The 13063-nt window shown below is 35.8% G+C and overlaps 2 protein-coding genes across 4 annotated transcripts; one reads left to right on the top strand and one right to left on the bottom strand.

The window, feature by feature from the left end:
* Positions 1 to 369: 369 nt before the first annotated feature.
* On the top strand, positions 370 to 7776 carry LOC145160145 (FG-GAP repeat-containing protein). Of its 3 annotated transcripts, none has more exons than XM_079079254.1 (13): positions 370 to 592; positions 737 to 895; positions 1268 to 1519; positions 1601 to 1720; positions 1814 to 1894; positions 1975 to 2070; positions 2150 to 2245; positions 2336 to 2389; positions 2474 to 2803; positions 2883 to 2948; positions 3038 to 3337; positions 3423 to 3950; positions 7253 to 7776. In XM_079079254.1, the coding sequence occupies exons 1-12, from the start codon at positions 530 to 532 to the stop codon at positions 3918 to 3920; spliced, it is 2115 nt and encodes a 704-aa protein (XP_078935380.1). In that variant the 5' UTR covers positions 370 to 529; the 3' UTR covers positions 3921 to 3950; positions 7253 to 7776. The 3 variants fall into 3 exon arrangements, with proteins under 3 accessions (XP_078935380.1, XP_078935379.1, XP_078935378.1); XM_079079253.1 differs by lacking the exon at positions 7253 to 7776 and adding an exon at positions 4049 to 4193 and having other exon boundaries at positions 371 to 592; XM_079079252.1 differs by lacking the exon at positions 7253 to 7776 and having other exon boundaries at positions 371 to 592; positions 3423 to 4193.
* A 16-nt stretch (positions 7777 to 7792) lies between these two features.
* LOC145160146 (Glutaredoxin family protein) lies at positions 7793 to 9072 on the bottom strand. The gene is made up of 4 exons (XM_079079255.1): positions 8730 to 9072; positions 8388 to 8461; positions 8175 to 8273; positions 7793 to 8083 (listed from the first exon to the last, which is right to left on the bottom strand). Exons 1-4 carry the CDS (start codon positions 8918 to 8920, stop codon positions 8028 to 8030), a joined length of 420 nt encoding a protein of 139 aa, XP_078935381.1. The 5' UTR covers positions 8921 to 9072; the 3' UTR covers positions 7793 to 8027.
* Between the last annotated feature and the right edge of the window lie 3991 nt (positions 9073 to 13063).

The following is a 13063-nucleotide window of genomic DNA, read 5'->3' as shown; positions in this document are numbered from 1 at the left end:
ATGAAAGACGTCACCGTCATTGTCGGATATTGTCGTTTCCAGAGAGAGAGGAAGGATAATGAGTTCAATGATTTTTATTTTTCCTTTTTTCTAAGTGATAAATATTATGTGGCATTGTGTTTCCACCTTATTTGCCCTAAAACCTGATAAACGGTTAGTAAATTTGTGGTTTCCAATTTCATTAGTAAAATATGACTTTAATGATTTGTTGTGAAAAAAAAATTAAATTAAATGGGAAAATTCATCAAACTTCCTTGTGCAATAATAAGATTTTCCTATCCTATTATTTTAAGTCTAAGGGGTATTCATGTAGATTTTGCAAACATTAGGGGCAATGATGGCAAAATAAATGAGTCGGAGGAAGTTCAGTCGCAGCTTTCAACTACACCGCCCCAACCCGCTCGAGACCGTCGTTACACTTACACCCTGCAATTTATCGTCGCTCTCAGTATCGATCTTCTATTTCTATTTTTCAGAAATCGATCAATTAAATTAAGGAATATTAGTAGACGATTGCATCGTCATCAACATGAGGAAGCGAGATTTAGCAATCCTTATGCTCGCCGCTTTCGCCATTTTCTTTTCCCTTCAGGTATATCAGATTATCTCAAGTCACAGTGTTGATCGACCTCAAAACCCTAGAGCTGTTTAAGTTGTTGATTTCTTTTTTAGAAATTTGTACTTGTAGATGAAATTACATGAGTACTACGTCTAATTTATCTCTATTTGACAATAGCACGAAGGCGATTTTTCGTTTAAGGAGGCGTGGTACCACCTATCGGATGAATATCCAATTAAATACGAGGGGGAACGGCTTCCGCCACCTATTGTGTCCGATCTTAATGGCGATGGAAAGAAAGAGGTTCTTGTGGCTACCCATGACGCTAAAATTCAGGTATTGTTTATCTAGTTCGTAGAATGGAATTTGGGGTTTCAATTGAAGGATAGCTCATAGGGATTGGTTCGGACTTCAATAGTTTCAAAGTATGAACTAATTGGGATTATATTCAAATTCCCAAACCTCTATTCTTCTTCCAAGCAATACTCTCAAATACTTGTCATTTTTAACTCAGTGTTGCTCCAAACATACATTGCGGCTATTATTTGCTATATAACCTTGTGTTATCTCTTATATAGCAGATAAACTTTTAGCATTTGTAAATTATGAATCGAAGGGTACTACACTACTAGTGTTTATAGTTACATTTATCACCACCTATCTTGGGATTGGAGTCCTGAACATGTTCTTTATCTCACACTGATCCAGGTTTTAGAACCTCACTCTAGGCGTGTGGATGAAGGATTTAGTGAGGCTCGTGTTCTTGCAGAAGTAAACTTGTTACCTGACAAAATCCGTGTTGCTTCGGGCAGACGGGCAGTAGCCATGGCAACAGGGGTAGTTGACCGAACTTTCAAACGTGGTCAAGTGCAAAAACAAGTCTTGGTTGTTGTGACATCAGGTTGGTCTATAATGTGCTTTGATCATAACCTTCAAAAGCTATGGGAAACAAATGTTCAGGTGACCTTTTTTTTCATATAAATTTTGCATAAACCTCAGTTTCTATGGTCAAACTCTAATACATTCTGTTTTTTTTTTCAGGAGGATTTCCCACACAATGCTCACCATAGAGAGATATCAATTTCTGTAAGTAATTATACGTTAAAACATGGAGATGCTGGGCTTGTGATTGTTGGAGGAAGGATGGAAATGCAGCCACATGTATGTCTCTTCAACTCTTCTGTTTTTGTATTTCCATCATTATAATTTATAACATTGTATCAAAATTGAATAATCATTTGTACACTATTTCAGATGCACCTTGATCCTTTTGAAGAGATTAAAATGGCTGAGGAAAGTGCAGATCAGCATAGAAGAAGCGCAAGCGAAAAAGAAGTAAAGTTATTTCTTTATCAACATTTTGTTTCTGATGTTTTTTTAAGTCAAATTTTTTATATATATATTTTTTCATGTAGTCTGCAGATGCATCTGCAGCTGTTGATTTACGCCATTTTGCATTTTATGCTTTTGCTGGGCGAACTGGTTCACTTCGCTGGAGTAGAAAGAATGAGGTAATAATTTTATAAACCATTTATTATTTATAGATTATATCTTAATTCTGTTTACTAACAATTATTCTGTTATTAAAAGAACGTGGAAGCTGCTCCATCAGATGAATCTCCACTAATTCCACAACATAATTATAAACTCGATGTTCATGCTCTTAATAGGCGTCAACCAGGAGAGGTACACTACACTATACAAATATATATAATTTTTATATTTTATATCTTAATGAGTCAATGCTAGTAAATGATGTGAATTTTTCAATTGTAGTTTGAATGCAGGGAGTTCAGGGAATCAGTTCTAGGAACCATGCCACATCACTGGGTGAGTACATCATACTTGACTTCTTTTTTTTGTGCTCTTTTTTCATCATCTTTAATTCTTTTTTTTTTTAATAAAATAAATCAGGATAGGAGGGAGGATACAATGCTAAAGCTGGCCCACTTTAGGCGGCATAAAAGAAAGTCGGTGAAAAAAACACCTGGAAAATCTTCAACTTACCCATTCAACAAACCAGAAGAAAACCATCCTCCTGGGAAAGACTCTAGTAAAAAGATTTCAAATTTAATTGGAAAAGCTGCAGATTTTGCTAATTCAGCAAAAACTAAAAAAGCATCACCTTATGTTCCCACTATTACAAATTACACACAGCTCTGGTGGGTCCCCAATGTTTTGGTGGCCCACGAAAAGGAAGGAATTGAAGTTCTACATTTAGCATCTGGTCGTACCTTATGCAAGGTAACATAAAACATATCATCAATCCATTTATACATACATACTAAAACTAATACTAATAAATATATTTTAAATTTTTTAGCTTCATCTTCATGAGGGTGGATTGCATGCCGATGTTAACGGAGATGGAGTTCTAGATCATGTCCAGGTTATAATTATTTAATATAAGTTTTAAATTATTAATTTTTTTTTTTTTAATAAATAAAAAAATAAAAGTTATTATGTGGTGCATTGCAGGCTGTTGGGGGGAATGGAGCTGAGCAAACGGTTGTTAGTGGGTCAATGGAAGTTTTGAGACCTTGTTGGGCAGTTGCAACATCGGGTGTACCAGTGAAAGAACAACTTTTCAATGTTTCGATTTGTCATCATTCTCCTTTTAATTTGTTTCCTCATGGGGAATATTCTAGAAGCTTTGGAAGGGGTCTTGATGTAACTTCACTTGAGGTAGCAACACCTATTCTCATTCCTACAAATGATGGCCATAAGCATCGCAAGGGTAGCCATGGAGACATTGTATTTCTAACAAATCGCGGAGAGGTAAATAATAATAATAAGGAGAATATTGTAATTTATAATTTACTCATATAATAAGAAAGTAATATTAGAGTTTGGTGTGTGGCAGGTAACGGCTTACTCCCCGGGGTTGCATGGGCAGGAAGCTGTGTGGCAATGGCAGCTGTTGACTGGTGCGATATGGTCAAACCTTGGGTCGCCAGCTGGCATGATGGATGCGGGTTATGTGGTCCCGACTTTAAAAGCGTTTAACCTGCGGATGATGCATGATGATAATAATAATCAGCAGCAGCATTTGATATTGGCAGCGGGTGAGCAGGAAGCGGTAGTGGTGTCGCCTAGAGGAAGTCTACTGGCGAGCATTGAGCTTCCTGCACCGCCAAGTCATGCGTTGGTGGATGCAGATTTTTCAAATGATGGGCTGACGGATATTATTGTTGTGACTTCGAATGGGGTTTATGGGTTTGTTCAAACCAGGCAACCGGGTGCCTTGTTTTTTAGCACACTTGTTGGGTGTCTCATAGTTGTGATGGGGGTTATATTTGTCACACAGCATTTGAATTCCATCAAGGGGAAACCTCGACTTCCACCTGGAGGACACATTTAGAACCACATACAGTCTACAGACAAATGTCAGGTGAGGTCTTGAATCATGACTTAAGTGTTTTTATTGATAGTAGTGAACCTTTACATAGACTTAGAGTGCTCCTTTTTTTGATTTGTTTCAACAATCAGGTGTTTTTATGTGATATTATAGTATTAAGAGGGTTTTTGTATACCAACTCCTGGACTCCTGCTCAGTCTTGTCTCTAAAATGCATTTAGCCATCATGTATTTTACTCGTGCACCATATACAAAAATCCACTTTTAATTTTGTAAATTCAAAGCTTATTATTTCAGTTTACAACACTTGTCGATTTTGCTATTTGGAAGTCAAAACATGGACTATGATTTTGACGACCATGTATGATGTCCTTTTCCCGATATTTGGAATAACGGCCTAAAAAGTTAAATCATCAACAACAATATCCCATCACATTAAACAGCTACTAGTTTAATCATCAACTGGATATAATTATAGATATGCAAGACCTATCTAAAGTTCATTATAGAGATTGCTTATTGTTATCTTTTGGTTTGGCTACTAGTACACCAATAATGATTCTTTCTATTTAGGGGTTCCATTTGATTTTTAATTATAACTTAAACTTTTGGTTTTAACTTCAGAAAAACCAAACCGTCATTTTTTATTTTTTATTTTTTTTGATTTTCAGATTTTTCCGGTTAATTGTTTCTACTTTCTTCAGCTAAATATTAACAAAAACAAGCATACTTGCTATTAATTTTCATTGCTATTAATTTTCAATAGAACCGGAAATGCATAATAATTGTTTGGGATAATGACTTACAAGGTAACATAGTTTTAGTTTTGTTCACGTTTAGTCTTTTAATTTATTTTTTGTCCACATATTACAATTGAATTTGTTTGGATTGTTCATATTACATCCTTATGAACGGTTGGTGTAGATTTTAGCGAGTCATAAGAATGTAATGTGAACAGTCCAAACAAGTTCAATGGTAGTATATAGACAAAAAAACATAAGGGACCAAATGCAAATAAAACCTAAACTATGTTACCATTATAAGTCATTAACCCTTTCTACAATAGTTTATTCACATCACTAGAGAAATGGTTTGATCTTTTTAGAACCGATCCCGCTATTTGATGAGCCTGCATGATATTAGGTAGTTGGTCAAATAAAGGCTAACTAAGTCAATGGTGCTTAGTTGGAACTAAGATGAGCAACCAGTGTCAACCGGACTGAACCCGATTTGGAATTGAAACCGGTTTAAACTAATAACGAGAATCGATAAGTGGACCATATGCCAGATGTTGGTGTCAGTGCCAGTTTTCGGTTAAATACCCGGTTTGAATCGACACATGTTCTTATGCAGTTGGTGCATAACTACTTAATGATTTGAGCTCAAATGTTTAGAATAATACCAAATCATCCAACAAAAATTAACCTGATATATAAAGAAATTAGGTGTTTATATAGTCTAAAATGAAGTACAAACAGGAAACTCGATGCTAAAATAACATAAATTCAGCTTTGATAACCTATGTTTCGGGACCCATAACTCAATCAACATGTAACCAAATAAGGTGTTTATATAGTCTAAAATGAATTACACATAGCAGCAAACTACGTGTTGAAAAAAATTCATGACATTCCGACTTCAAACGAAGGAGTTATAATAGTTTAAAGAATGTGAAAGATTGAGTAGGTACGAGCTCAAACTAAAACACCTCTCATACGGAGCTAGTTGAAATGCAGTTCAATGGTAACATAGAAGACAACTAGAGCTGTCGAGTTATAAGGATGTAATATCAACGGTCCAAACAAGTTTATAAGGATGTAACGTGAACAATCCAAATGAGTTCAATGGTAATAATATGTGGACAAAAAGGGACTACATGTGAACAAAACCTAAACTATGTTACCTACACCAACCGTCCAAACAAGTTCAATAGTAATATGCAAACAAAAAATAAATTAAAATGACTAAACGTGAACAAAACCTAAACTATGTTATCCTTATAAGTCATTATCCCTAATTGTTTTACTTTTGAACATACTTAATTAACTCTGTAATCAACTGAATATATACATAAAATAACATAATATTGGGTATTTTGGTTCAGTTTTGGTTTTTTTTTTCTTCCTTCCAGCTACCGTCATTCTTCTTTAGATGCTCAAATATATGTCGACAAGAAAACAAGCATTAACGAGTACAAGATCAATATTTCAAATATAACAATTTACACAACTTGATGCAATTCATTAAAAATAGTTGGTGGAACACAATATATTTGCAATTGTTCTGAAATATGTATCACCCAATTCCAAAGATCACTTGAAACCTCTAATCAACATCTCACCGCAAGGAAAACAATATATGGGACGACTCACAACCACCAACTTGGTGAAAGTGGCTGGGGAACTTGTTAGTTTTCCGGCTGGTGGGGCCCAGTTTCTCGATGGTGGTCTAGACTACATATGTTACAACAAGTAAACAAAAGGTAACTATATTAGTAACAAGGTTTAATTTGTAGGCTAAATGCAAGAAATAGCAACGTATTTCCATCTTGCCTTATCATATATAGCCTTTTTTTTTTCTTATTACCCTACTTTTCAAATTATTTTTTATTACTGCATTCTCTTTTAGAAAATTCACCCTTTTTATAGCAATGGTAATCTAATAACCTATGACATGACACAAGCTGACGAATTCTTATGTCATGTCATTCAGTCATTCTCCACATAGGATGTCCATGTACAATATATTGCTGAAATGACAATATAATTAATACCTATCCTGATTACATTCGAATTTTTTGTTTTTTTGTAACTTTTATATAAAAAATCATTAACCATGCTGATAAAATCTAACAAAAATAAGTAATTTACTAAAAACAAAATAGAAGATGACTGATTGTAAATATATTTTCATTATTTTCACTTATACTGAATCCGATAAATCGTGTTAAACATTTCAATCATACTTAATCAATCAAACTTGTATATAGAACTTATTTCTATAGAACAGAACAAAACTGTGGGTTTTTCAACAGGTCGATTCTTCGGGTTTCTTTTTCAATTCTTGGTTCGGTTATTTTGAGCATCCCTATTTGATGCTATAACTTTCTTAAAAATTGGTACAAGATTTGAAGTTTGAAAGTGTTTTGTTAAAAAAAAAATGCCACGTCAACAATATATTACAGGTGAACAAGGGAGAATTTACATAGCCAAAACATGTGATGGACACACCTAATGTTGAACTTTTTTAGAGATTATACCAACATTTTTAAATGAATAAATTTTGCTTTGATGCTTCCACTTGTAGTTGTAACTATTAAGTATTTTGTGATTTCAGATTTTAGAATTAAGAATGGGTGTCTAAGAGGATGAGCTGATGACTTATGAGACTTGAAGCTTTTTTATGTATTTTTGAAGGGTACCTTTTTGACAGAAACGCCCTTGCAATGTTGTTCGCCCCTAAAGATGAACATGAAGCTCAAATTGAGTTTGCTCTTCTCAGAGACTGCAATTTCAGCTGTCATGAGTTTGTATTAAGTTTTGAAGGGTACCCTGAGACATACAATCTTCTCCATCAGACCTTCTCTTCTCCATGCTAAAAAAGAGATAATTCCAGTGCACACAAAAGCTACATGAGTTTGTATTAAGATCATTGATTATAATGTTATATAACTTTTATAACCTGCATGCAAGTGTAAAATCACACCTGTGATTGTAAAAGTTGATAGAATTGTAAGGGAAGGAGGGAAATTGATTGTTGGTGATGAATCCAGTACAATAGGGGAAGTTGAAAACCTGTTGAAGCCACTACATTGCAATGTAAATTTTAATGTTTTTATAAGAATCAAGAAGAATTACTCAGTGCCAAGAAGTCAACTTTGAGGCCCAACACATATGCAATGGCTTCATGATCTTATTCACTCAGAGACTAGATATACAAATTGAGAAATTCTAATTTTTGGAAAGTAATATGATTTGGTAAAACACATCCAATAGACATCACTTTTCTGTGTTTTCACTAGTAAACGATTTACATTTTGCATGCATCAGAGGAAGAAAAGTCAACACTACATCGAAAGGAGGTCAACAGCTTTCAGAATTCTCCTTCTTTTTCACTTACTATCCAGGAGATCTTGCAACTCGCCATTCCTAACAGCTGCTTCAAGATCTACAAGAATAAATTACATATATATATAAGAAGAAGAAACCTTGTAAATTTATGAAGAGAATATAATAAGTAAAAAGAGAAGAAAGCTAACCACTAGCACCACCAATATGCTTTCCATTAACAAATATTTGAGGAACAGTGCGACGGCCAACAAGATCTAAAAGCACATCCTGAATTTGGGATCCATCATCTGAAAATGGCATCTTAACATTTTTAGTGTTACACATTATATCATTTATCATTCCAAGTAAAATTGAAGAAAATGCTAAACTTAGTGAACAATGGAAGATTAGGTGACAAATACCTCGATGATCAAGCTCCACAACATAAGGATTCTCTTGTAGTTCATTAAAGATGCGTTTGGCACGACGACAATACCTAAATTCGTGACAAATAACACCGAGTGTTCTCAATATTGATGCCGATAATCAATTGTATCTTCAATATAATTACGCAACAAAACTCATCCTGGTGTATTCCAATCGTATAAAAAACAAACTACTAATCACAAACTTCGCAAAGTAACGAGAAAAAATGAATGATTTCAAGCAGTTCTGTATATTCAACTCAAAAAATTTCACGATTGTTCTAACAATAGGCATGCAGCGTGTTCAAATATATAAATATGAATCGAAAGAAATCTAACGGGCAATAAGATTTGGAGAACACGGCGATCTTGTTAGAGTAGATGACGGTCTGAACAAAAGCCGACGGAGACTTCGAAGCTTCGGCTTTCTTCGGTGCATTGATCAACAACAACAACGACAACACAATTCCAGAAATTAACACTCCGAACTTATAGCGATAATTCGACCGAGACACCGTCATCGTCTTCATCTCGCTTCGCCTCTCTGTCTCTGTGTTTTAGCTTGCGTCTGAATGTCCGATACAGAAAATGGTGAAATTAGGCAGGTTCATGGGCTTCAAGCCCTTTGAATTTACATATATGGTCCGCAATGTATTAGGGTTCCAGCTTATGCGTCTCTTAGTTTTAAATTTTAATTTTTTAGTCCCTATGCGTTCTATGTGATTCTTTTGGAAAGATAAGGTCATAAGGAGCCCGTAAGGGTGACATGACACCCGATTTTTCTTTAACAGCTAAATTTTATTCAAAGACCCAAAAGCAATGGAGCTAGAAATGGAAAATTACAAAGAAATATAAACCATATATGATTTTGTATCCATAAGGACCATAAAAACTAACTTTGCGATTCCTATCGGATAACCAATCAAAAGAAAGAACAACAATATTGTCAAAAATGTTGCTCTTCTTGATATGGTTACTATGAAACACCATGCAATTTCTATATCGCCACAACATCCAAATAATAGTAATAACAATAACTTCAAGAGCCTTCCTCTTCCAACTTGACACGAGGGCAGTGTCAACCCACTTGGCAACGCTATACCAAACATGAGCAACTATCGAACAACTCAAAAATACGTGAGAAGTATCTTCCAAACCAACATCATAGGAAGGACACATAATAGAAGGAGCATCAACCCTTCTATCCATAAGATTTTTTCTCGAGGGAACCCAATTCCAAACACATCGTAGACGTGGTGTGGAGTAAAGCAACTTACGGAGCTTTATAAATAAGAGAGAGGATATTCTCTCTCTCTCTCTCTCTCTCTCTCTCTCTCTCTATGGAGGATCCACGCGTGAACACCGTCCCAAGATGGTGGAGTGGTGTTGTCATGAGGTGGGACGCATCATACACATTACCATATCGGATGGCCTAAAAATGACTTTCAGGAAAAACTCAATGATCCATCAAGTTCGGTGGAATATGGTTCATGATTGTAGATTCCAAAAATTATGGAATGAACGATGTAATCCTCACAATTTATCAAGTTTTTTTTATTCCATATTTATAGAAAATGAGTGAAATCAATGCCATAAATGTAATGAAGGCAAGAAAGTGTTTGAAGAAAGGATCCTAAACCTACTTGGCTTATGTGGTAGATACGATCAAAGAGAAGAAAACAAAGGAAGATATTGATGTTGTGAAAGATTTTCCCAAAGTATTCCTCAACGATCTACCAGAAATTCTAGTAGAATGTCAATTGGAATTTCATATAGATATAGTACTAGGAACCGCACCAATTGCAAAGACACCATATCGCTTGGCACCCTTATAATTAAATGAGCTAATGACACTTTTTCAAGAGTTGTTAATCCAAGGTTTGTGAGACCAAGCACCTCACCTTAGAGGAGGTCCGATCTTTGTTTGTGAATAAGAAAGACACATCGATGAGAATGTGTAGTAATTATCGTGACCTCAACAAAGTGACCATAAAGAATCGATATCCTTTAACCATGATTGATGATCTCTTTGATCGATTGCAAGGAGTGAGTTATTTCTTAAAGATACGATCCGGTTATTACCAACTGAAAGTAATATATGAAAACGTGGAGAAAACAAAGTTTCGAACTAGATATGGGCATTTTGAATTTTCCGTGATGCATTTTGGCCTAACCAACGAGCTCACGACTTTTATGGACCTTATGAATAGGGTTTGTAAACCACATATTGATTAAGTTGTGATAGTTTTCATTGATAATATTTTTATTTACTCGAAGACAACAACAGAGCATAAGGAACATTTAACACATGTGCTCAAATGATTGGAAGAAAATTTGTATGCAAACTTCTCAAAGTATGAGTTTTGGCTTGAAGAAATACAATTTCTTGGTCACGTGGTGAACAAAGATGGAATAAAAATGGATCCAACAAAGATTGAAACTATTATGAAGCGGAAATCCCCAAAGAGTTTACTAGAGATAAAAAAAAATCTTGGATTGACGGGTTACAACCAGCAATTCATTAAGAACTTGTCAAAGATTGCAAACCTCTTAACGGAATATGTTTGAACCGACATTCATGAAAAAACATTTGAAGAACTTAAAAAAGAAGTTGTGTGAGATGCGCGCACACATATATCCTTAGTTCTTTTTTTAAAATAAACATAAATTTCTAATATATTAGTTTACACATTAGGCATGTTTAAAAAAAATGCTTAGTTTAAATTAAATCGTATATAACAATAATAATTGTTGGATTTCTTTTTCTTAAATATATTCTTAAGAAAAAAAATTATAACCATGTAGGATTATTTTTATCATTGTTTATGGCGTTTGTCCATATATCTTATTTTTTGAACCCTTAATATAACTTTATATTATTATATTAACTTAATATATTATTTGAAATGATTTATGCATGTTAAAAGTGTGGGAAAATTCCATAAAAGTTATATATTTTGATTTTATAATCGATTTAATCCTTTATTAATGAAGTCCTAAAAACCAGAAACTGTATTCATGTAACATCCCGTTTTAAAATAGAGTAATTAAATAATAAATCAGGAACCCCGAGAAGCAAGTTTTAGTATTAATATATATAATTATCGTCCAAAATAAAATAATAATTAGTGGGGTGTTGGTTTCGGGAAGCCAAATGACAAGATTTGAATTTCCAGGGGTTAAAGTGTAATTTTGGGATTTAATTTGTAAAGATTTTCCTAAGTAAAGGGGTGTTTGGCAATTACTTGCACTCTATATGTAAGGATTTCATAAGGCAAGGTTTAGATTGTAAATTAAGGGTTTGATTTGAAAAGAATTTGTCATGGAGGGACCATTTAGTAATTTTCGAATCTAATTTGAAAGAAGAAGAAGTAGGAGGGGCTGGAAGTGTGAATTATGGAAAGTTGTCTGTGAGCAGGTATAAGAATCGCTACCCTCGCTCAAACCCTAACCCTACGTTTTTATACTACCAGCCGCCATCACCATGTGTGGCATCTTCAGCCGCCACCTTGGGGAGCTCCAAGACCATCGCATGCTACCTCCTAGCCTTGCCGGAACCGACAACCACCCCCACTCCACCTTCCTCCCTTCGCTCTTCTGTTCCTCCATCTCGTCGAGAAGCTATCTCCGTGCTTCTGTCGCTGTGGTGACCACCGGAAACCCTCGTTGCTGCTCCGTTGTCATCAAGCGGCGGACCGTCGTATCCGTCTTCTTCTTTTTATTCTTCTATGTCGCTGCAAGGTCGCCATTTCGGGCGGCTGTCGCGGCTGATGTTCTTCCCTGATGGCCAGGTGCCACCGTTCATGCTGCTGCCCTCCGTCACTCGTCCCTTCGCTGTTGGATTGGCGTGGCCGTCGCCGCCACGCGACTGTTCCGCTGTGGCCGACATTCTTCGCCGCTGCCGTCGCCGTTTTTCTTTTGCTACTGCCGCCTTCGACACCTACCTCAGTGGGTGTTGGGTTTACTTTCCGGGAAATAGGGGCGTGCGTGTGTGTAGTGGGTGTGTGTTTCAGCGTGTCTCGCAAGCTTGGATGTCTCGGGTTGTTGCTGCCGGAGAAAAGTCAAGGAAAAACCACCATGGTCGCCAGCCATGGTGGCTGCCACCTCAAGACCGCCATGGAGGGTGTGTATGTTGCTTAGTGTGTGTATTTTTTGTGTGTGTGTGTTGAGTATTGCTGTAAAGTTGTAATAGTGTGGGAATAATCAAAAGAAAATTTGTAACCACCACCGTGAGGTGGTGGCTGCCGCCACCGGCCACCGTGTCGGGTGGCGGTGTGCCTTGTTTGGTTTGTGACTCGTTTGGATGTTTGGACAAGGGACTACTAAACCCTAATGGGCCAAAAGAAACCCTAGTGAGCCCAAAGAGACCCCAATGGACCTAATAAAACCCTATTGGGCTCAATAAGGCCCAAAGTGACCTAGATGCTCAACCAATTGACTAATGAGCTAGTATTGGGTAGGAAACCCTAATTTAAGGCAAACCCTAATAGCATAAAACTCTAATTCTTGAGAATTAATCGGCACACACACGAGATTATTTAATAACTTGAAATATTAAATAATAATCATTGGCAAACTAACTTAAGGCAAGAATGGACTTAATGGATTAATTCCTTAATGGATTAAGTCCTTAATGGGTTAAGTAAGAAACACTTAACCCTAATAACCATTTC

This window comes from Lactuca virosa, chromosome 2 (genome assembly GCF_052849685.1).
Source record: "Lactuca virosa cultivar CGN04683 chromosome 2, Lactuca_virosa_CGN04683_v6, whole genome shotgun sequence".
NCBI lineage: Eukaryota > Viridiplantae > Streptophyta > Magnoliopsida > Asterales > Asteraceae > Lactuca > Lactuca virosa.
This window is presented reverse-complemented; position numbering and strand designations above follow the sequence as displayed.

Coding starts and splice junctions, on each gene's coding strand:
- LOC145160146 (XM_079079255.1), bottom strand. CDS start 8,920: ATGAAGACGATGACGGTGTCTCGGTCGAATTATCGCTATAAGTTCGGA. Junction 8,274..8,387: donor TGTGGAGCTTGATCATCGAG/GTATTTGTCACC, acceptor TGCCATTTTCAG/ATGATGGATCCCAAATTCAG. Junction 8,084..8,174: donor GCATATTGGTGGTGCTAGTG/GTTAGCTTTCTT, acceptor TTATTCTTGTAG/ATCTTGAAGCAGCTGTTAGG.
- LOC145160145 (XM_079079254.1), top strand. CDS start 530: ATGAGGAAGCGAGATTTAGCAATCCTTATGCTCGCCGCTTTCGCCATT. Junction 2,390..2,473: donor GAACCATGCCACATCACTGG/GTGAGTACATCA, acceptor AAAATAAATCAG/GATAGGAGGGAGGATACAAT. Junction 2,804..2,882: donor CTGGTCGTACCTTATGCAAG/GTAACATAAAAC, acceptor TAAATTTTTTAG/CTTCATCTTCATGAGGGTGG.